General features: G+C 23.9%; 5 protein-coding genes across 5 annotated transcripts in view; 1 reads left to right on the top strand and 4 right to left on the bottom strand.

Moving 5' to 3' along the window:
- Positions 1-11: 11 nt before the first annotated feature.
- PY17X_0713700 (conserved Plasmodium protein, unknown function) lies at positions 12-5,750 on the bottom strand (the record flags this gene model as incomplete). The annotated part of the gene is made up of 1 exon (XM_022955539.2): positions 12-5,750. The coding sequence occupies one exon, from the start codon at positions 5,748-5,750 to the stop codon at positions 12-14; it is 5,739 nt and encodes a 1,912-aa protein (XP_022811805.2).
- Positions 5,751-8,789: 3,039 nt separating this feature from the next.
- On the bottom strand, positions 8,790-10,886 carry PY17X_0713600 (phosphatase, putative; the record flags this gene model as incomplete). Its single annotated transcript, XM_022955537.1, has 2 exons — positions 8,790-8,867; positions 9,303-10,886. The coding sequence occupies 2 exons, from the start codon at positions 10,884-10,886 to the stop codon at positions 8,790-8,792; spliced, it is 1,662 nt and encodes a 553-aa protein (XP_022811804.1).
- Positions 10,887-11,653: 767 nt separating this feature from the next.
- Positions 11,654-12,997, top strand: PY17X_0713500 (histidine triad nucleotide-binding protein 1, putative; the record flags this gene model as incomplete). The annotated part of the gene is made up of 6 exons (XM_022955536.1): positions 11,654-11,684; positions 11,899-12,007; positions 12,240-12,334; positions 12,428-12,480; positions 12,580-12,714; positions 12,860-12,997. 6 exons carry the CDS (start codon positions 11,654-11,656, stop codon positions 12,995-12,997), a joined length of 561 nt encoding a protein of 186 aa, XP_022811803.1.
- Positions 12,998-13,424: 427 nt separating this feature from the next.
- PY17X_0713400 (conserved protein, unknown function) lies at positions 13,425-16,684 on the bottom strand (the record flags this gene model as incomplete). Its single annotated transcript, XM_022955535.1, has 2 exons — positions 13,425-16,315; positions 16,576-16,684. 2 exons carry the CDS (start codon positions 16,682-16,684, stop codon positions 13,425-13,427), a joined length of 3,000 nt encoding a protein of 999 aa, XP_022811802.1.
- A 1,404-nt stretch (positions 16,685-18,088) lies between these two features.
- Positions 18,089-24,105, bottom strand: part of PY17X_0713300 (rhoptry neck protein 5) — a gene marked incomplete at both ends in the record, with an annotated part of 7,375 nt that continues 1,358 nt past the window's right edge. Inside the window, 25 exons of the mRNA XM_022955534.1 lie at positions 18,089-18,201; positions 18,370-18,471; positions 18,569-18,631; positions 18,807-18,878; positions 18,969-19,043; positions 19,204-19,269; positions 19,397-19,441; positions 19,537-19,593; positions 19,708-19,740; positions 19,895-19,924; positions 20,062-20,094; positions 20,260-20,298; positions 20,404-20,478; positions 20,571-20,789; positions 20,874-21,239; positions 21,344-21,718; positions 21,815-22,184; positions 22,332-22,522; positions 22,650-22,772; positions 22,960-23,040; positions 23,136-23,258; positions 23,398-23,481; positions 23,615-23,680; positions 23,794-23,865; positions 24,023-24,082. Coding sequence (XP_022811801.1) covers positions 18,089-18,201; positions 18,370-18,471; positions 18,569-18,631; positions 18,807-18,878; positions 18,969-19,043; positions 19,204-19,269; positions 19,397-19,441; positions 19,537-19,593; positions 19,708-19,740; positions 19,895-19,924; positions 20,062-20,094; positions 20,260-20,298; positions 20,404-20,478; positions 20,571-20,789; positions 20,874-21,239; positions 21,344-21,718; positions 21,815-22,184; positions 22,332-22,522; positions 22,650-22,772; positions 22,960-23,040; positions 23,136-23,258; positions 23,398-23,481; positions 23,615-23,680; positions 23,794-23,865; positions 24,023-24,082 — 2,933 coding nt within the window. The remainder of the gene's footprint in view (positions 18,202-18,369; positions 18,472-18,568; positions 18,632-18,806; positions 18,879-18,968; positions 19,044-19,203; positions 19,270-19,396; positions 19,442-19,536; positions 19,594-19,707; positions 19,741-19,894; positions 19,925-20,061; positions 20,095-20,259; positions 20,299-20,403; positions 20,479-20,570; positions 20,790-20,873; positions 21,240-21,343; positions 21,719-21,814; positions 22,185-22,331; positions 22,523-22,649; positions 22,773-22,959; positions 23,041-23,135; positions 23,259-23,397; positions 23,482-23,614; positions 23,681-23,793; positions 23,866-24,022; positions 24,083-24,105) is intronic.

The raw sequence follows: 24,105 nt of genomic DNA, 5'->3' as shown, positions 1-24,105 counted from the left end.
TATCATTATCATTATCTGATATTATTATTATTATTGTTAGTATACCCATTCAATATCAATTGTTTGTAGTCATTATTCATATTTATGTTTTCCATATATAAATTATTGTGTAAATTATTTATATTTTTTAGATTATAATTCATTTGGTAATTTTTTATATCAACATTTTGAGTTATTATATTTTCTTCAGCTGTTCTGTACATCTCTCTATTCGTTCTGTACACTTCTTCATTTATTCTGTACATTTCCTCATTTATTTTATGCATCTCCCCATTTATTCTTGGCATCTCCCCATTTATTCTTGGCATCTCCCCATTTATTCTTGGCATCTCCCCATTTATTCTTGGCATCTCCCCATTTATTTTATGCATCTCTCCATTTATTCTGTACATTTCCTCATTTATTTTATGCATCTCCCCGTTTGTTCTTGGCATCTCTCCATTTATTCTTGGCATCTCCCCATTGAAATTATTTGGCACAAAATATCTGTTAAAAACATGTCCATTATTCATATTTAAATTTTGAACATTTCCTGAAACATCTATCTCTCCTATTTTGCGATTCATATATACATTAGCATTTTCTAAATTTACAATTTCTGGGTTTATATTTTTATTATATATACCATTTGGAATATTTATTTCGTGTCTATAATTCGGAATGCCAGCACTTGCCCTATCGCCCAAATTTCTATCACCCAAATTTCTGTCGCCCAAATTTCTAAAGTTCACATTAGATGCACTCGTGTTAGGTAAATGGTTATCATTGTCACCCACATTTCTAAAATTCCCATTCCTATCATGGCTGTTTATCTGTACAATGTTGTTCATATCCAAATTGTTACCTCCATTATATATATTATATACTGCCGAATTTGTAAAACCTTGATTTTCGTAATTATTTAATTTTACAAATTTTGAAGACATTTCAGAATGCATATAAGATTCTGATATATTTTTTTGTGTGTTATTTAAAGCTACACTCGCATTAGAATAATTTATTTGTTCCCCTTTTTCCTCTCCAGATTGAAGATTGTTATTATTGTTTTGGAATTCTTCATTATCTATTTGTAGATAAATATTTTGACTATCTGATTTAAATTCACTAGAATTGCTACTATAGTCATAGCTACTAATTGAAGAACTAGTTGCTATAATACTAGATTCTGATGAAAAACCATTACTACATCCTGACGATAAAATGCTACTATTTCCTGACGATAAACTACTATTTCCACTAATAATATTATCCAAATTTTTCATTTCATCATATATATTTTTATACATTCTATCAATATTATCATTTTTCCTAATATCACCTTCTTTTCCAACAAAAGATGCCATATTTTCTTGATGATTAACAGATAAACCTTTTTGATTTGGAATTATAAAATTATTTGATTCAAGATTACTATTTTTATATCCAACTGGTAAAATCAAAACATTCTTATCCTCCATTTGGGAATGCTTATATAATTCGGAATCCATAAACAAATTTTGATCTACATTCCGACTTAAAATATTTGCCTGGACATTTGAGTGGTGATTTGCCTGGACATTTGAGTGGTGATTTGCCTGGACATTTGAGTGGTGATTTGCCTGGACATTTGAGTGGTGATTTGCCTGGACATTTGAGTGGTGATTTGCCTGGACATTTGAGTGGTGATTTGCCTGGACATTTGAGTGGTGATTTGCCTGGACATTTGAGTGGTGATTTGCCTGGACATTTGAGTGGTGATTTGCCTGGACATTTGAGTGGTGATTTGCCTGCACATTTGAGTGGTGATTTGCCTGCACATTTGAGTGATGATTTGCCTGCACATTTGAGTGATGATTTGCCTGCACATTTGAGGGGTGATTCTGTTTTTCGAGATACATGCTGTTATTATTTTTCTCCATATAATTGCGATAGTTATTATAATTTATTTGGGGCATGTCTACAACATTTTGTGTTTCCATTTCTGCATTGTTATTATTGCTATTATTGCTATTATTATTATTGCTATTATTGCTATTATTATTATTGCTATTGTTGCTATTATTATTGTTGCTATTATTATACATGCTCGTACGCAGCATCTCATTTTGAAACGCATTTATTTTATTTAAAATCGATTTATTAGATACATTTGGTTTTATATTATTTTCATTCATATTGTTTGGAAACTGGTAAGATGGGCCACGATTCTGTTCAAAATGTGTATCGCCATTTTGCCCATTTTGATAATTATGCTCCTTTCCAAATATGTGTTGGTTATTTGCTTGAAAATTGTGCATAACATTATTTGGGGGTTTATTTAATTCAAAATTTTCAGAACCCTCAATATTTACATTTATTGTGTTTCTAATTTCTGAACAGTCAGATAAATTTTGAATAATTAACTTATCATTTTTATCTTTTATATATTCTTGATTTTGCATTTCTATTCTAATTCTTTTGTTATTCAAATTATTTCCATTTAAATTATTAGATACATATTGATAGTCCATATCAATTCCAGAATTATAAATGTTATTTTCATTGTTTTGCATTATATTTGAATGAGTCATACTATTTTCTGAATATTTATTTTTATAATTTAGAATAGAATGTAAATTTGAAACCAATTCAGAATTTGTGTCACTATTTTGGAATTTCATATTGTTATATGTAGAACCCATCATATTCTCATTTTTTTTAACATCATAAAAATTTGAATGTTGAAAATTATAAGAATTTTTTTCTATACAATTATTCATGTGATTCTGGTTATTTTGATTTATAGATAAAATATAATTCTGTCTGTTATCGCCATTGTTATTAATTTTGTCTTGCATTTCGGCCATATTCATTTTGTTACCTTCCATTCTTGGCATATTCATTTTGTTACCTTCCATTCCTGGCATATTCATTTTGTTACCTTCCATTCCTGGCATATTCATTTTGTTACCTTCCATTCCTGGCATATTCATTTTGCTGGTTTGTATTCTTCGCATATTCATTTTGTTTTGCATTTCGGCCATATTCATTTTGCTGGTTTGTATTCTTCGCATATTCATTTTGCTGGCTTGTATTCTTGGCATATTCACTTTGCTGGCTTGTATTCTTGGCATATTCACTTTGCTGGCTTGTATTCTTGGCATATTCACTTTGCTGGCTTGTATTCCTGCCTTATTCACTTTGCTGGCTTGTATTCCTGCCTTATTCATTTTGCTAGCTTGTATTCCTGCCTTATTCATTTTGCTAGCTTGTATTCCTGCCTTATTCATTTTGCTGGCTTGTATTCCTGCCTTATTCATTTTGTCTTCCATTCTTGGCATATTCATTTTATCTCCCACTTTGTTATCTTCCATTCTTGGCATATTCATTTTATCTCCCACTTTGTTACCTTCCACATTGCTATCTTCCACCTTGCTGTCTTGCACATTTTCGGATGTGTTTCTTTTGCCTTCATCATCATTTTTATTATAATTTTCTATAATGGTCGAAACAGCTAATTTTACATCATTTAAAGAGCAGGTGAGAATAGCTTCGTTCAATTTAAGAACACCTTCTTTAGTAATTCCACGATAAAATGGGCAATGCATATCATGATTTAGTTCTGATAATTCTATCCAAATTTGATTACTAGGCACATCTTGTACAATACGTAATCTACTATTACATTGAGTATTTAAAAAACAAATAAAATTTCGAACATATCGTTTACCAGTAACACTACTATTAAAATATTTATATCCCATATTGGTTGCTCTATTTTTTCCATCTTGTATACTTAAGCATGCATCTAAATATATCCAATTATATTTACAAGAACCTATATTTTTATTTTCATTATATAAATCTTTAAAACTTACACAAATTGATCCGGTTGCTTTTATTTCAACTCTATTATTTTTTATATTAACCATAATAATAATTTTACCTTTACAATTTTTATGTTCAGAACATACATATATATATTCTATATGTCTTTCAGTAGCAATTATATTTTTACAAATTAATTTTATATCTTCACATTTTTTAAATGCTAAAATTTCAGATGCAACTGGTACTAGGAAATCAAATATTCCATTTTTATTTTTTTCAAATCTATATCCTAATTTTTTTTTTTTTTTTTTTTTTTGAGAATTATTAAACTCATTCATTTTTTTTTTTTTTAATTTTCTATATTTATTTACTTTTGCTTTTATTTTTTTAAAATGCTCATATAAAATACCTGTTATACTATCTTCTTCTATACCCAAACTCGCAAGTTCTTTACTTAATGCTAATTTCCGTTTGTTATTTATGTTTTTTTTACGCAACTTTTTTTTCTTTTTTTTCTTTTTTTTTATATTTTCTTTCTTCACAAAACTAGTTTCTTCTCTTTTCACAAAACTATTTTCATCTTTCTTCACAAAACTAGTTTCTTCTCTTTTCACAAAACTATTTTCATCTTTCTTCACAAAACTAGTTTCTTCTCTTTTTACAAAACTAGTTTCTTCTCTTTTTACAAAACTAGTTTCTTCTCTTTTTACAAAACTGTTTTTTTCTCTTTTTACAAAACAGTTTTCTTCTCTTTTTACAAAACAATTTTCTTCTTGAGTATCTACCGAAATTACTTCATGTTCATTTTTTTCATCTCTATTTCGTTTTCGATTATTTTTCTTATTTTCTAAATTTATAATTTTATCATCTTGAATTTGAACATAATTTCCGTCTACTTCAATAAAAACAGTTTTAACTATTTCTACATCATCATCGTCATTTATCTCTTTTTTTATTTTTTTTAAATTTTCATAATTTCCTAACTTTGATTCACATTTTTCTGAACCATCATTATTATTAAGACTTTTGTTATCATTCTGATTCATACTACAATTTTTATCATCACTTTTTTTACTTTTTTTAGAGTAAGATAAACAATTTGTATCGTTTTGTTCTCCTGACGAATCGTCTATTTCGATTACATAATTATTTTTGCTACTAGGTTTGTGTGATTTTTCTGCATCTTTTTCGGAATCCTTTTCTGCATCTTTTTCGGAATCCTTTTCTGCATCTTTTTCGGAATCCTTTTCTGCATCTTTTTCGGAATCCTTTTCTGCATCTTTTTCGGAATCCTTTTCTGCATCTTTTTCTGTATCTTTTTCTGCATCTTTTTCTGTATCTTTTTCTGCATCTTTTTCTGCATTTTTTTCTGCATGCTCTTCCACATTTTCTTCCACATTTGCTTCGGCATTTTCTTCTACATGCTCTTCCACATTTTCTTCCACATTTTCTTCCACATTTGCTTCGGCATTTTCTTCCACATTTGCTTCGGCATTTTCTTCCTCAAAATATATAGGAGGTGCGTCAGCCCCTTCCTTTACATGGTCATCACTTTTCATATCAATAGTTTTAATACCTTCTTCTGCATGCAACTCTGTTTTATTCGTTTCGCCATCGCCACCACCATCAATATCGCCACCACCATCAATATCGCCACCACCATCAATATCGCCACCACCATCAATATCGCCACCACCATCAATATCTTCGTCTCGATCAAAAGTTATAGATTCGTCGGCTTGCTCTGAAATTGCATCTACATAACTAGGACATGAAATTTCTAGATAATTACTTTCCTCTTCATTTTCAAAAATGATATCTTCTTTTGATTTTCCTGAATCATTATCTTTATCTGTTAATTCAACCCCAACATTACAATCTTCTTTAGTTCCTTGATTATTAATTATGTATTCATTTTGCTCTCTTTCACATGTTTCCACACTATTTTTATATTCTTCCATTTTTGACTATCTGTCTAATTTATATTTCAAAATCGAGTAACGGTGTAAAAATTAAGAAAATCAAATTAAGAAAATCAAATTAAGAAAATATGAGCGTGTCGGAAATTGAAAGCTCTTATCTTTTTCAATAAAAGTGTCTAATATGAATTAATTAAATGGGTGCATAACTACGTATATAATTGCTAAAAAAAATGCTTAAAAATGATAAAAAAATGATAAAAAAATGATAAAAAAAATGCTTAAAAATAATTGTTATAGGTGACGAAAAATATGCGGATAACACTTGGGATGTTTGAAACAAACAAGTTTGTAAAAAAATTGAAAAAAATTGGAAAAAGTTGAAAAAAATTGAAAAAAAATACAAACTATACAACTACATATATATAGAGAGAGAGAGAGAGAGAAATGGAAGCAAGTGATAATAATTTAAATTATTTAATTATATTAATATTTAAAAAAAAATAACGGAATCTATAAATGTTAAGTGAATATATATATTTGTTATAACTACTTTATAAAACTATTTTTAAATTATAAAAAAAAATAAAAAAAAAAAAAAAAACTTCATAATAAATAAATGGCAAATTTTATAACACAAGTTCATACACACAACCGTATGAACATATCATATACAGAAAAGTCTAAAAAAAAAAAAAAATACTTTAAAAATTAGATAAGATATGAATTATTATATTTAATTAAAATACAACTATATAAAAAATTATAAATATATTTTTATAGATTATATATATATATAAAAAAAAATAAATTCATTTATGCAACAAAATTTAAATACTAATATATTTAAGTCTATATTATTATAATTTTTTTTTTTTTTTTATATAATACAACTATATATATACATATATATGGGTGTATATCACTTATACTATTTTCTATATATACATATATAGAATAATTGCTAATATATAAGTTGACATTAAATGATTTAATAAATAAAAAGAAACAACATACAAAGTATAGTCAATATTGTTATATTAATAAAAAGGAATATTTAATTACAAATTTGTTTTTTTTTTTGTTTGTTTTTTTTTTTTTTATATAAAATGGAAAATCATAAACATAACTAAAACTATAACAAGTGCATACTTGCATAATCAAAAGATATGAATTAGTATTCTAATAAAAGCATATTTATTTTGTATATATAAAGCTATCAAAATAAAAATTATAATACTACTTTTTTTTTAAATATAACAAAAAAATAAAAAATATATGTATAATACAAAAATAATTTGCTTTAGCATATAAAACAATACATAGAATGTTACAACCATATGGTTATACACATCATATAAAACGTTATGTGAAACAAGCTATTTAATCGATATATATAATATGTATGATAATAACATTACTAACTACATGTGTATATATATAAATAAACTTATAAAACAACTACTACTATAATTATATAAATAAAATAAATATATATCACAAAAATTTTATTACCCAAATATATAAGCATACAAATATCTTTTATTAATAATATATTATAACATAATTAAAAATTTGAATTTAAATTAATAGGTCAAATATATTAACCACTTCTATTCCTTTAAATTTACACAATTTTTCTATTTGCCAACTTATCACAAATAGATATTTCCATAAACGGATTGCACACTCTTGTACTGTATATAATGCAGATACCAATCGTATCGCATAGATATAAATAGTATCGCATAGATATAAATCGTATCACATAGATACAAATCGTATCGCATATACATATACACTCGTAAATATTTGAATATGCAATTACATTAACACGAATTTAAGAATATAAGTTAATTAACAAATAAATGCGGAATAACATCATTTAATAGCATATAGCATTTTATATTTTCTTTTTTCTTGAAATGGTATCCTAAAGAGGAAAAATAACATAAATAAATTAACACGGAAAGTATATTTATAAATTGGAAATTTTATCATATAAAATATAAAAAATTATTCAATATATTAATTCCTATGTAATTATATTAACGGAAATAAAAAAATATGAAAATATGAAAATATGGAAATATGGAAATGTGGAAATGTGAGAAAATTAAACAAGGAGAAAAATATATATTACGTATATATCATTTAAAAATATAAAAAAATAAAATATAGGATGTATAGGGAATATTATAATAAACTTAAGCAAAATAATAAATAAATATTGAAAAAATATCAAAAATTAACATAAAGTAGTATTAGTCGCCCCGTATTCCCTACATGTTAATATTTATTTTTATGGAAATATAACTTATATATTTTTAGTATGCATTAAATTTAATATATGAGGGTATTAACGTATTTTCTACATTTAAATATAATAATTTTAAAAATAGTTTCAAGGGGGTGTGTTTGAAAAAAATAAAGAATACCACCCATAAAAATAAATATAAGCATACTTTATCATATTTTACTATAATTATATTTGTGTACTTTTTTAATACTAAATTATTGGTCATATATAATAATAGTTGTACTTTTTTACATTTCAAGGACGGTATAAATATGTATATAAATATGTATATAAATATGTATATAAATATGTATATAAATATATATATTTAGCCTTAACACGTAATAATTTACGTAAACTTTATATATCCAATTTGACATTTTTCTATATGTTTATTTTATATCACGATTAAAAGAGAAACATTTATTATGTATTCTTATTTATGTTTATCATTTAAATGTTTTTTAGTCAATAGTTTTAAAATACATAAATATTTATGAAATTTATATGAATTAAAAAAAAAAAAAAAAAAAAAAAATGTACATATTAAAAAGGAGAAATATTTCAATTAAAATGGTGTAATGTTGTAATGTGAAAAGTGTTATAATTATACATAATAAAAACAAAAAAAATATTTTAAAAAATAATATTTAAAAAAAAAAAAAAAATTTAAATATAACATATTCAAAAAGGCTTTATTTATTTCTTCTTTTTTTCTTCTTTATTTCTTTCTTCTTTCTTTATTTATTTCTTCCTTCTTTATTTATTTCTTCCTTCTTTATTTATTTATTTCTCGTTTGGTCATTAAATTCCTGAAACCATGTATCCGCATAACTCTTAATTCCGATATTTTGTGAGAACTAAAAAAAAATATAACAATTTATACACACATTAATATGAGTATACACTTGTAATAATACCAACTTGATACACTATTGAGTCAGCGTTTTCAAATAAAACAAAAAAAAATGTGTGTAAAATATATGAATATGTGTGTAGAACAAATAAATATTGTGTAAAATATATGAATAGACAATAATTTTGTGCTTAATTACACTTGCTATTTACGTTTTTTCCTGCACATGCAAGGTTATAATATGATTTTTTTTTTTTTTTTTTTTTATTACACACATTTCAACTAGCCATAATTTCAGTAGTGATATTATGTGTGACCCTTATTAAACTACTATCGAATTAATTCATCATATATTAACGATATAGCGCTAGTATAATATTTATATATTAACAAAATATGTAGATATAATATAACATGACATAATATATTTAATTCGTACCTTTAAGTCTATATCGGACATGTCGAAACTTCGGCCTACGTTGTTTCCCACATAAAAACTGTGTCTAAAATTGAATAGCAAAGTGGAAAAATGGTTAGTTAATTTTATAATAATTTTATTTTTATATACTAACCAAAAAAGTAGATTTTTTAAAAAATCATCATTATTTAATTTATTAAATAATTTTTTTTCATTAAAATTGATTGAAGAATTATAAATTTGATCACACAAAAAAAATTCTATAAATTGAATATCATTTTTATATTTTTCTTTTAATAAAATATATTTTTCATTTTTATGTATAATTTTATTTATATATGTATCTAATATTTTTAATGCTAATTTATTAATATTTAAATAGTTACGTTTTTTTATTTTTTTTGTTAATATACAAATTTCTTCTAAATTAAATATATCTATACTTAATTTTATAAATTTTTTTAAATCTTCATTTGTTATCATATTTATATTATTTTCAATAAATTTATAAAAATCATTAAAATAATATTTTAAAATTATTAAATATTTTATTCCTTCTATACACATATATAAACAGTATTGTCCGATTTCTGGCTTACTATATATATCTATTTCACTAATTTCACATTTCCCTAATGAAAAAAAATAATTCAAACTGTTACAGTTTAACACTATTTTAGACCGTTTACAACCTTTGTAATTATTATGACTTTTCATTTTTTTTTTTTTTTCTCTTAAATTTGAGTTATTAACAAACCTTTCTGCTAATCTATATTTATTATTTTTAGGAAATATATATATTTTTTTTTGTTTCTTTTTATAATTATTTACATGAGATGAAGTGTAAAAACGATCAAAATATTTTCTTATCAAATAAATATAACAATCACTATGTTTTAATTGTTTCATAAATATGTTTGTTTCATTTTGAAGAAAACTATTCCGATATTTTTCTTGGCTTTTAATATTATCCCATAATATCAAAGAAGAGGCTGATGAAAAAGATAAGGGATTATTTTGTATATTAGTTGGTGTTTTAGTTTGTTTGTATTTTTGAGAATTTTCTGAAATAAACAAAGAATTAAAATAAAATAACGTTTTTTTAAAATCAGATATCTTTGAAAAAAAATTTGGTAATTTATTAAATTTTAGATTTTCGTAATCATGAACACATGATGATACGTTTGTTTGATTTGAAAAAATAACAATTTGATAATTTCGGATATTTAATAAATTAAAAAGAGCTTTAAAAATAGTTCTATCATATAATATATTATTACTATGTTTTCCATGTTTAGTATTAACTAATGTATCATTAAAATCAAATGATGATATTTTGACTGGTTTTGATACTAAATAAGACAATAATTTATTATACCGAATTTCTTTATTTTTTATTAACTTTATTTTATTTAAATATTTTCTTTCAGCTAGCTGTTTTATTGTAATATTTTCATCTAGCACTCTTTTAAAAACACAACAATAATATCTATTCCATTGTTTTTCTAAATTACTATTTTTTAAATAATATAAAAATTTTAAATATTTTACGCATACTGATCGTTTTATTTTCATAGGACCGCTTGAATTTGTCACAGCGGACATTTTTATCCCATGTTCCTATATTCCCGTTACTATTATTTTTTTTTTTTTTTTATTTTGTTTCCTTATTCTATTATATGGAACTTATTCGACTTATATATATAATACCTATGTAGTTATTATTTTACTCCGATATTCCATATTTTTTTAATTTCCTTACTTGTCTATTGACTTTGAATTTTTGGCGAAATTTTGTAAAAAAAATCAAAACAAATTAACTAAATTTTGTGTAATAGAACTAAAAATATATTAACAAGTCAGGTTAAAATTGAACCCTTTACAGTAAAAATAACAAAATAAAGTAACAATAAATGGAAAATAAAAACAATTAAAACGCATTAAACAAATGGATAAACAGAGAATATATAAAAAAACAAACAACTTTTATCTCTTTTAATTAAAACGCCACTAAACATAAAATACTATTTTCTACAAATAGCACTGTAAGGCGGAAAATAGCAATAACTTATTTAACTTTACATACTTTTTTTTTCTTCTTTTTTTTTCTTCTTTTTTTTCATTTATTATTTTTTTTAATTATAAGGAAAAAAAAGAAGAAAAAAAAATTGATGCATATATTAACTTGTATTTATTGGTGCATCGATAAAAATGCAGAATAATACACATAAAAATGACAATATTATTTAATTTAAAATTTTCGGAAAAAAAATAAAATGAAGAGAACAAGCCGAAAGTTATATAAAAAAAAATTCTAAGAATATAAAAAAATATATTCACATTTTTATTAACATACATAATATATATTTTATATGGGGCTTAAACTCATTTTAGCCTATCTAAGTAAGTAACTAAATTGGGAAAATCCAAAAATATAAAATAGTATAAATACCTTATAGAAAGCATAAAACATTTTTTATTATGATTTACAGTTATATTATCCATATAAACATATTGCATGTTCATGTAATATTATATATATATACTGAAAAGCAACTACTTACTTTAACCTTTTAATATACAATAACACACTTTATTGTTTTATATTTTTTTACAGTATTATACCTAGATTTAATGAAACCTGGTTTTGGATTAATTGGAAATAATCTAAAAAACGCTGCATTTAATTGTTTTACTAATATTGTTTATAAAAACAAATATCTTACGTAATACTTTAAAAAAAAAAAAATATTAACATAGCTATTCTTTCAAAATATTATGACTTGTGCATGTATTTTGGTTTATTTCTATCCATTTTAAATATAACTTTTTTCGAACAATCAATATAATTTATTTCTTTTACACACATTTAAGATATCAAAAAAAATATGTCTATGATATTGGAGCAATTCATATTAATATTATACATAATGTAAAAATTATTTTTTTAATTTATAGAAACGTAGTCAACAAAAAACTTATGAAAATGTCTGATGAGGAAGAAAGAGCAATTGCAGCTGCAGGGAAAGATGAAAACGGAGACTCGATTTTTGGTGAGTTTTATATTAACATAACATGTGCAGTTATAACTTCCACAACTATAACATATGCAGCTATAATATATATTCTTCATTTCTTTTTTTCAGGAAAAATTGTAAGAAAGGAAATAAAAGCAGATATCGTATACGAAGACGATAAGGTAACTCGCCAAATGTCATATATATATTACACAAAAAATGAAAACATTATAATTCTTTATTACACAATTGAAACATTGACATATATTCATTTTTTATAGGTTCTTGCTTTTAACGATATCAACCCTCAAGCACCTGTACACATATTAGTCATTCCAAAAATTCGAGACGGTTTAACAAGACTTAGTAAAGCCGAAGAAAAACACAAAGAAATACTTGGTCACCTAATGTGGGCAGTATGTTTTTTTTTTTTTTTTTTTTTTTTCCACATCATTTATTTGGCTAGCTTTATTTATATATTATGAACAGTTCATATATTTTCCCGATAAATAAAATATGCACACAATTTATTCATTCCTCTTTTTATATTATTTTTAAAAGGTTGCAGAAATAGTGAGAAAAAATAATTTAGGAGATTTTCGTCTAGTTGTAAATAATGGACCTGAAGCTTGTCAATCTGTTTATTATCTTCATTTACATATTTTAGCAAAACGACAAATGAAATGGCCCCCCGGATAAAATAAAAAAAAAAATATAAAATAAAATAAAAAAAATATAAAATAAAATAAAAAAAATAAAAATAATAAAAATACCATTGAATTTATGAAATCATTTTATCATTATTAAATGAAGGTTAAAAAGCGTAGACCCAAAATGAAACCACAATGATACATAGTTTTATCGATTTTATTAATCTTATTTTTTTTCATTTTTATTATTCTGATATTTTTTCTTTATTTACAAAGGAAATATAATTAAAGTTTATGTCAATTGATTTATGATGGCCAAAATTAAAAAAGTGAACAAATAGTAAAATACAAATTAACAATTATGTATCCGTTAAAAAGAAAAACATAAATGCATACAACCACTTATGTGTGCATATAACCACTTCTGTGTGCATACAACCACTTCTGTGTGCATACGGTTCTGCATGTATGTGGGCTCACGCCCCCTTTAATAATAAGGGGACTTTCGCCTTTATTCGAGCCTTTACAAATTTGGGCATATATTTATTTGTCGATTTATATGTTTCTGGAGGCGTAGAATATGTGCTAGTTCCATTTTTATTTTTAATGGGATCACTATTTTTAGAAACCTGCCCCGTTTGAGGTGGTGATTGATCAGTGTTATCAAAAAAATGATTTAAATTTTTGGGAACCAAAGAAACTTTACCTTTTATAAATAAAGGAACATTATTTAAAGACAAACCATTATTATGTTCTCCATCATATCCATTCAAAGAATTTGTATTATTATCATTTTCATTTAAGATATGCTCTTGTAAAATTTCAAAATTATTAATATTATCCCAATTTGGTGGTAACCTTAATGAATTATTTACTTCAGCTAAATCGTTGTCTAACATATCAAGAATACAATGTTGTTCTTCAATTACCTTTTCTAAATCTCGACATAAAAAAAGCATGTTAATTATATCATCTTTGTCACTATCATCAATTTTAGAAAAATTTAAAGACAAATCAAATAAGTTTTCATTTTTTTTTGGAGGAGGTAAAAATAAATGAGTTATATCATCTAACCGTTTTGCATTCTCTTTCTTTACTTTTATACTATTTTTTATATTCGATTTTTGTAAATATTTATTTCCTATATTTGAATCTTCACTATCTTGGCTAATCATATCATTATTATCACGTTTTTCACGTTTCTCTCTTTTTTTAAGATATTCATTTGCCCATTTTAATTTATCTTTTAAATATTCGATTTTATAATTTTTATATAAATCATCAAAATTAAAGTCATATTCATCTTCTAAATATTTATTTGAATTTTTTTTTTTATTACTACTTCTCCTTTTTGAACGATTATAATATTTTCTATCTTCGTCACTACTTAATTCACTACATGTATCATTTTTGGTATCAGATTCGAAATATGTTTTTTCACAACTTGATGAAAATTCATCTTCACAATTACTATATTTTGTATCACTTTCATAATTTATATTCACATTCGTATCACTATTTTTTTTTTTTTTTTTTTTGTAACCTTTATAATTATCATTTTCGATAACACCTCTACAGTTATTTAATTTATGTTCAATATCATACCATTTGGAATCACCAATATATCGTTCCTTTTCTTTTCCCTTTTCTTTTCCCTTTTCTTTTTCCTTTTCTTTTCCCTTTTCTTTTTCCTTTTCTTTTTTTTTACTCTTCCTTTCCATTCCTTCATAAATAGCTATATCACTATTTAACAAGTTTTCATCTTCACTACTCCATTCAGCACCATTCCGAAATTGCAAAGGTTTTAAATGCCCCCCTGCTACCATTGTTTTATCTTTATTCTTATTAGGAATATTTTTTTTATTATTTTTTCTTTCTTTATCTACATTTTCTTTATCTAATATATCTCCATTTTCATTATTATGACATTCTTCCATCATAGGACTATACGGATATATACCTTCAGTAAATGCAGGTGAATAAAAACCAAATCCTGGATAAAAAATAAATGGAAAATTCATCTGATCTTTGTTATTCCAATTCATATTATTTGGATCGAAAAACATGGGAAAATTTGAAGCGTATAAGTGGTTGTTCGCAAAACGGTTGTTATTATTACTATCATTACAACCCTTCTCAATATTGTTTACTTTATTATATTCATATTTTTGCTCACTTTCATTTTGTGGAATTTTATCTGACATAGACAAAGGAGTAACAGGAGGACCCGTGACTTTACCGATATAATTTCCATCAACTCTCGAAAATGCATTCATATAATTATTATTTTTAAGTATTTCACTTTCTATATATGTTGTCAAAGGCCCAATTTGTCTTGGCCTATTTTCCATACTAATCAATACATTACGTTTATCCCCAACATTGTTATTATCACCACCACCATTATTATTATCACCATTATTATTATCATTATTATTATCATTACCTTTGTTGCTATCATGCATTTTATCAAACTCAGCTTGACCTGTATAGGTAGATTCATGTTTCTTTTGATCATGTGCTTCTTTATTCGAATTATTATTAAAACTTGATTTTAAACTAGACTTCTTTGTTTTAAACATCATCTTAACCCCATTTTTTAATATACCATCCTTTCCTAATTTTTCTGTAATATAATTTTTCTTACTATCATCAATAATATTTTCTGTTTTTTCCTTTGAAAAAGAATGTGAATATTTTTTTAAAACTGAATTATTTTTTTCTTCAACAGTATTACGTTTTTCATCGTTTTCATTAGTTAGTGATACTTTGTTATTTTCAATGCTTTTCGTTTTTGATAAATTAAAATTTTTATTTTTTATTGAATTTAGCAAATTCACATTATTATAATATTTATTTTGTCTAAATTGTTCTCTATCGTTCAGAGTTTTATTTCCGTCTTCTATTTCTGAGTGACTCTGTTCTCCATTTTTTTGGACTAACCCTTTTAATGCTGGTTTTAAAGATTTTTCAAATTTAGGAAATTTAGAAACTTTCACAAATTTAGGAATTTTGGGCCCCTCTGACTTTGAATTTTCCTCCTTTCCCATATTATCACCATCATCATCATCATTGTCATCATTTTCTTTCATTTCAACAGATTTAAATGATTGTGGTGATTTTTTTAATTTTGTTTCTGTTTCTTTTATATCCATTAATTTGGGTTTTGTTTTCAATCTTTTTATCATAGGGGAAAGATTCTTGGATTGAGGGTTTAATGATTTAAATTTTAAATCGGGAACCTTTAATTTGGGTTTCATGAATTTAGGCTTCAATTCATTTGACTCAGTTTTTAGAGATTCTTCAATATTGTCAATACTACTTTTACTCTTAAAAGTTTCCATAGTCTTACCTTTTCCTGCATCATCTAACCAAGATAGAAAAAAAAAAAAAATAAAAAAAATAAAAAATAAAAAAATAAAAAATAAAAAATAATGCAAAGACGGATTTGATTTATTCGTTACATGCATACGATTAGGAAAATATGATGAACAAACCGGATAAATATTTTATCGATCAGTTTACACACAAAAATATATAAACTCCCAAAAAAATAAGTGCAATAAACATATATACACATCAAAACAGTGAAACTCAAAAATGTACATATTTTTTGCGATACATTACCTGAAAATTTTCCTTTAACTTTAAATAACATAGATTTTGTAAAAGGCTTCACTAACTTTGGAAATCCACCATTTTTTTTTCCTAATGGTACTGGCGGTTTTGAACTCATTTTTTTTCCGTCATAAACATTTCAAAATAAAGTAAAAAAAAAAAGACAAAAAAAATAAGTAAAACCACAACTGAAATAATTTAAAAGCGTTCGTTGTGTCTATAAAATTATTTTTAAAACATTTAAAAAAAAAAACAAAAAATTAATTCTATTTCTATATTTGCCAAAAATTAACATTAGTCTATATAATAAATAAAATGTGTATATATATTTGAGTAACATAAATAAATTACAACCTTTTTTACACCTAGACGTTTTTTTATATGTATATAAAATTTATTAACCTCTCTTTTGCGTTTTCCCCTTTAAATATTCTGCATGCTTTTATGTGCACTTAAAAAAAAATTAAAAATAAATAATAACAGTAACAATAATAATAGCAATAATAATAATAACAACAATAATAATAACAATAATAAATATTATAATATTGTATGTACATAAAATTCTGAATTGTTCATATAAAAAGTAAAAAAAATAGCTGTATGCGAAAAAATTATTCGCATTTTATTTTTTATATAAATTTAATGTAGGTAAAAGTTGTTTTAGTTAACTAATTTTTTTTTTTTGTTCATAATATTTTGTATAATTTTTTCCTGCATTCATACAGTTCTATATTTTCAAATTTGTAAATTAAATTTAAATAAGAAATTAGACATATTTTAACACATACATATATTGTATATATTTCCCTTTTTATAAATGAAATGAAATAATGTTGTCTTATTCTATATACATATATATATATTTTTTCAAACAAATATATACAAAAAAAAAAAACAGTTATGAAACTTCCATTTTTATAATTTTTGTTCAGTAAAAAAATACTTAAAAACATTGAAATCAAAACACGAAAAGAAAATAATAATGATGATAATTATAATAATAATAATCAAAAATACTTAAAAATATTAAAAAAAAAATAATAAAATTTATATAAATATATATATTGTAAAACTAAGGATAACACCATATGATAAAAAAACTATTTTAAAATGAAAAAGGGGAAAATATTCCCTTAAATTTTAAAAACTAAAAATTAAAAATCACAAAAAAAAAGTAAATGTAAATAAGTATATATTGATATGAGTGTGCAAAGAAAATTAAAAAAAAAAAATAATACAACAGTCATACACACACAACCACATACATATATATATATATATGTTTGCTTATTTTTATATCTTGAGATAAATTAATTATTAAAAAAAAATCGTCAGGATAAAACGGATATTATTTTAATATAAATACATTTTCCTTTTTTATGTTTTTTTTTTTTTTGTTTTCAATTATATTTGTTATTATTCTAGGAAACGAAAGAACAACCATAAAAATTAGCTATCATATTTGTCTTTTAATCTCAAACAAAATTATATCAATTAAAAAAGCAAATGTCTTTCAATTTTAAGGTATTCTTGTATGAACAATAATTTCATTGTCATTTCCCTTTTCAGCTTTTATAACAAAATTTAATATTCCATTAAGTGTAAAGGTTGCGTTTTTCAAATTTACAATGGCTGCAAAAAAAAAAAAAAAAAAAATTAACGATGTACATAAAAATATTAACAATTTTATTGTTAAGCCAAAAAAGCTTGGTGAAATACTATGAAATTTCTACAATGTATTATGTTAAATAAAAGGGATTGTTCATGAATACACATTTTCATTTATTTATTAATTCTTACGCATAGTATTCTTTAATATTGCTTTTCCATCTTTATTCAATATAATAAAATTTATATCTTTTGCTAATAAATTTCCATTTACATTTTTTGGCAAGAAATTCCCTATAAATTAAAAATGTTAGTAAATACGGATATACATATATATACATATATATATTTTATTTTTTCCATGAACATTTTTATTGTTTTAATTTATAACCTAATATATTTTTGATGGACAATTTATCAAGAAGTATCCATGCTGACCCATCAAATATTGGAACTGCAAAAAAGAAGAAATAAAATAATATTTGTTTTCCATTATGTCTATTTTTTTAATAGCTATATTACTAATCCGATATTATATTATTTTATGTTTTGTTCATATTTTTTAAATTAAATTTTATCATTTTTTAAGTTGAATATATTTGCTTAATCTTTCATAAATGTATAATTACTTGGACGATCAGAAATATTTCCTAGAGCAAATTCTGCAGTCCATCCTACAGTATTTCCGGCCCATACAATTCCTAAAAGTGAAAAAAAAATAGTATCGAATTATATATATTACAATCGACATATAATAGAGTTAAAGGGGTATGGCTGATTTAATAACATACTTTCATTTTCAAGTCCAATTTCACGAAGAGCATAAGAAGAAATATAGTTGTTTCCGTCGAAAATTATGATGTTAGCTGATAAAAAAATAAAATATAATAAAATATATATATCCAATGCGTATATGCTTATATATACAAACACATATAACTTTACATCCATCCATCCCAAATCGTAGATATAAAATATTATATATCTTATTATATGTTTTATTATATAATTGACATATAAATTTACCATTTGGATTTTCTTTGGCATAATCAAATTCAGATACTCGCTCTCCGGTTGAAAGAACATATAACCCTACAATAATAAAATAACAAAAATTATTTGAAAAATTGTCGAAAAAATAAAATATCCAATATTAATATAAATATATTTAAAATTAATTTTTTCCGTGAATTATGTTAAAGCATATAATTGTTATTACTTTCGTTATCCTCGTCTATTCCCTTTACTATGATATCTTTTATTCCTAAAAAAAAATTAGTAATAACAGAAAATAAGTAATAATTCTTCAAATGCTAATTTACTAGATAAATCATTTTTAACCATACAAATTTTTATTACCTTCTTCTTTTAATATGTCTAATTCATCCACGAACTTAGTTCCATTATATACTTTTCCTACAGGTACAAAAGCGATATATACATTTTATTAACAATAAAAAAAAAAAAAAACTAGCCATATGAAAAAAAAAATGTAAAATAGCTAGCTAAACAGGTTGTGAAAAAAATTACTTGATTTGGATAATCCGATGTGTAAAGTATTTTCTGCAAAAAAAAAATAAGGATAAATATATATATAAGAGGTGCCCATTTGCAAACATATTAAACATGTTAAACATGTTAAATTTGACATATATGCAAATTGTGTGTTTCCTTTTCTCTTTTTAAAAGACGAAAAGATATTTTATATTGTCCATACGGTCGATATCATTAACGTTCAAGTTGTATCCTGTAAATGGGGGAAATAACATAAATGTGAAATAAATAAATGTGAATAAATAAATGTGGAATAAATAAATGTGAATAAACAAATGTGAAATAAACAAATGTGATGTTAGATCAACGAACTATCGTAAATATATTTACCTCCAACGAATAAATTTCCATTAAATTTACGGCCTAAACGAGAAGAAAAAAGAAATAAATAATGTGTGCAAATATGTGAAATTATAATTTAAAAAAAAAAAAAATATATATATATATATATATATATATATATACAAGTTGTTATTCTTTTTATTTGTAGCAGCTTATATGTATTATTGAATTTTGTTCTATTATTACCTCCAACTTTTACAGTAACAACACTGTCTGATTTCACTCCTGTACATAAAAATAAACAATGTTGCAAAATGAAAAAATATACAAATTTAGCTAAAATATTTTTTTATTTTTTTATTTTTTATTTATTAAGAATGTTGAAATTACCTTCTTTAATGTTAATACTTTTGCTGAACAAGTTATGTAATTTTCCCTTAAATAAATTATAAATTCCCACATTTTCTGTTAAAAAAAAAATTCCAATATTAATGAATTTGTTTTCGTATATTTTTTTTATAAAAATTTAGAAATTTTTTTTTTTTTTTTTTTATTACTCAAAACATAGGAAATAATTTGACTACGTTCTAAATCTCTGATATGTTTGTCAGTTCCTTGCATAAAAGGACAAAGGACAGTAAAACTGCTATTAGGGTCTCTATGATTTCTCATTTTTAAATATTGCACACTATCTAATGTTTGCTCAATAATACTTGGAGCCTCACTAAAATCTTTAAGTCTGGATACTCGTTTTATTGATTTTTGTACTAATTTTTCTGCGATAATAGGAATGGGGGTAGAAATATATTTATCACAATAAAAATATGTAAACAAATTTTTATAAAAAAAAAAAAACATACTTGTAACAACAGCACATGTGTGTCGAAGAGATAATTCTGATTTTACAAAAAGATCATAATTTTCTTTATGTTTTTTTTTCTTGCTTGAAGAATCATCATAATATTTACATCTTGTAGATAAATCAACAGCTATTTTTAAAATGTCAAGTGGGTCAGATAATGTTGTCATAAGAACCTTCAAAATTTTGCGAACACTTTTTTTTTCAATAGGAACAATAGCTGGTTTACATTTTTTGCTAAAAATACCTAAAATTTTTCTTTTTGTTTTTCCTCCATAATCATCTATACATCCTAAAACTATTTTTTTGGTTTTTTTCTGACAACTTTTGCATATTATTTCTGTTGCCTTTTCAACGACTCCAGAATCTGATAATGAAAACAAAAACAGATTCAAAATTGTAAATAAATCAAAAAAATGAGGCAAGGCAAGACAAAGAAATGTGTAGTGATAAAAAAAAAAAAAAACTTACTGTGTACTAAAAATGAAAGGAAAAATATTTTTTTAAATCTTGAAATGTTTGGATTGTTCATAGAAATATCTTTTTCTCCTTCAAAAACCCATAAAGATAAAAATAATGACACATATTGAGCAAATAATGTTGGAGTATATTCTCCTGAAAAAAACTTTTTTTTTAGAATTTTAATTGTTTGGTTTATTATTCTTTGAACTGCATCAGCTTTTTTTGTTCTTAATAAATAATCTGTTTCTGAAAAGTTAATTAAATCATCATAGTTTTTAGGATTTGCTCCACTTTTTCCCAATGTAAATATTTTTTTTATTGCTGCCGAAAAGTTTCCTAAAAAGCTAGACTCGTATTGCTCTATCATCGTATTTATGAAGAATGCTAAAAAGTGGAAAAAATGGGGAAAAATGAACAAAATGGGAAAAAAATAACAAAATGGGCAAAATGAACAAAACGAATCGGCACGTTTGGACTCACTTAATTGCAAACTGAGAGACACAAAAGGGGAGTAATTTTTGCCTAAAAAGTTCACGTCACTTGATGTATATTCATTATTATTAAGCCATCTAAAAAGAAATCCAACATTTCTAATTTTAGATGTAATAAAAGATTGTGTTTTAATCTTTTTAGAAGGAACAAATCCATAAGATGCAGAATACAAATTCTGAATCTCATCCCATAACCCTTTTGTTTTTTCATATAAAGAATCATAATTTTTAAATTTTTTAGATAAAGAACATGTTTTCATAATATCATCAATAGCAAATATAGATGCTGAATAAGATTTATCTTGTGGGTCTCGGAAAAATTTAAAGGGTGCAATTTTCAGCAAACTATGCTTTAATTTCTAAACAAAAAAAAAACAAAATAAATAAAAAAGAAAGAAGAAAGAAGATGAATAAATAAAACGAATAAATAAAACGAATAAATAAAACGAATAAATAAAACGAATAAAACTATACACATATTGTACTATTTTATAAGTATTAATTACTTTATCATTTTCAATAGCTAAGTGGATCAAATTATGTTTATCTGTTGTTTGGGCTATATCTATATCTAAACGTCCTGACTCAATTGTTTTTGCAGATGAGCTTAAATGAAGGAGCATAATTAAAACGATATCTGCATTTGCTTCGATGTGATTTATTATCTCTTTGTAATAGTAAAGCACCATTCTTGTTACTGAAAAGTTGGAGAAAAAGGGAAAATTAGAGAAATTAGCGAAATTAGAGAAATGGCGAAATCACAAATATTGAATACGCGTGTGAATACGCGTGTGAATACACGTGTGAATGCAATCATATATTACAATCTCCTCTTCTTTGATTAGTATCTTGAGGACTAAGTTTGATATCATATTTATCTAATTTATAGTTTATTTCTACAGTATCATCAAAACATTTTTTTGAACACATATCTATAAACCCCACTTCTGGAAAAAGAAAAAAATATTAAATATATCACATTATTGAGAATGATATATATTTATTTATGTTTGAAACAAAATTGAAATGTTTTATAATGCTCATCTATTTGTTCATCTATTTGTTCATCTATTTGTTCATCTATTTGTTAATATTTCTTTTTTTTTTTTTTCTTTTTTTTTCTTTTTTTTTTACTTTTATTCATAAGATTAGAAACTTTATTCTTAAATGCGTCCAACGACTGTTCAAACCTTCGATCTACCAATATTATATGTCCTGACAAAATTAGAAAAAAAAAATTAGTGCAAACAAAATTAGTGCAAAGACAAGGCAAACGAATCAGAAAGGGGCAGGATAAAATCGAGTATTACCATTTTCAACCATTTTAGTTAATTTTGTTGTTAATTTTGGAAGATATTTTTTAAATGAGTCAAGTTTATTATTTACAGAATGTTTATATGTACTTTCAAATACATAACTTAAAATTGGATGTCCTAAAAAAGTTTTAAAAAAATAATAAAATTAATTTATCCCCTGATATCTAGAAATAAAATGCTGATTGTGTTAAGAAACGAACAACGCATTATTTATATGTTTATCTTTATGTTTATGCTTATGCTTATGCCATCTAACCTAATTGGTTGCATACATCTGTATACGAAGGTGCCATGTACTTATCATCCCCACTATCTTCATATTTTTTTAGCAACATTGATACTAAAAAAAAAAATTATGAATCATATTATATTTTCACCAGATCTTTGCACACATTTATAATCATGTTAATAATGATCATTGAAATAAATGCAATTTTTTTTTTCCTTTTTTCAAATATCTAATCTAATAATACCATTGGAATTGTCCATAACAAAACGTTGGAGTAATAAATCTGTTTCGAGTTGTTTAATATTTTCATCTATTAAAAAAAAAAAATAAAAAAATAACGATATGTATAAACGAAAAAGACAATATATTTTAAAAATTACCTGAACAGGCAAGGTAAAAAAAAATAAATAAATTTCAACTTACCTATTTTTTTTTCCTTAACGCTTTTTTTTTTATTGGAAGGTTTAAATAATTTATCAATGGTGTTTTGTATATCTAAGGTAGAAAAATAAATTATTTATCATGTTGTGTATATAATGCATATTATTCCAGTATGCACTATATAATTATATTATATTTTATTATATTTTATTATTTTTTATTATTTTTTATTATTTTTCGTTTTTTTTTGTTTTTTTTTCCTTTTCCTTACGTTTAGCAGCATCATATTTATCTTTCATAGTGGCTTTAGCATACCAATCAGTGTTATATTCTGTAATAATTATAAATGAACAA

The sequence above is a fragment of the Plasmodium yoelii genome, assembly GCF_900002385.2.
Source record: "Plasmodium yoelii strain 17X genome assembly, chromosome: 7".
NCBI lineage: Eukaryota > Apicomplexa > Aconoidasida > Haemosporida > Plasmodiidae > Plasmodium > Plasmodium yoelii.
The sequence above is the reverse complement of the archived record's forward strand: the minus strand, read 5'-3'. Positions and strand labels throughout refer to the sequence as shown.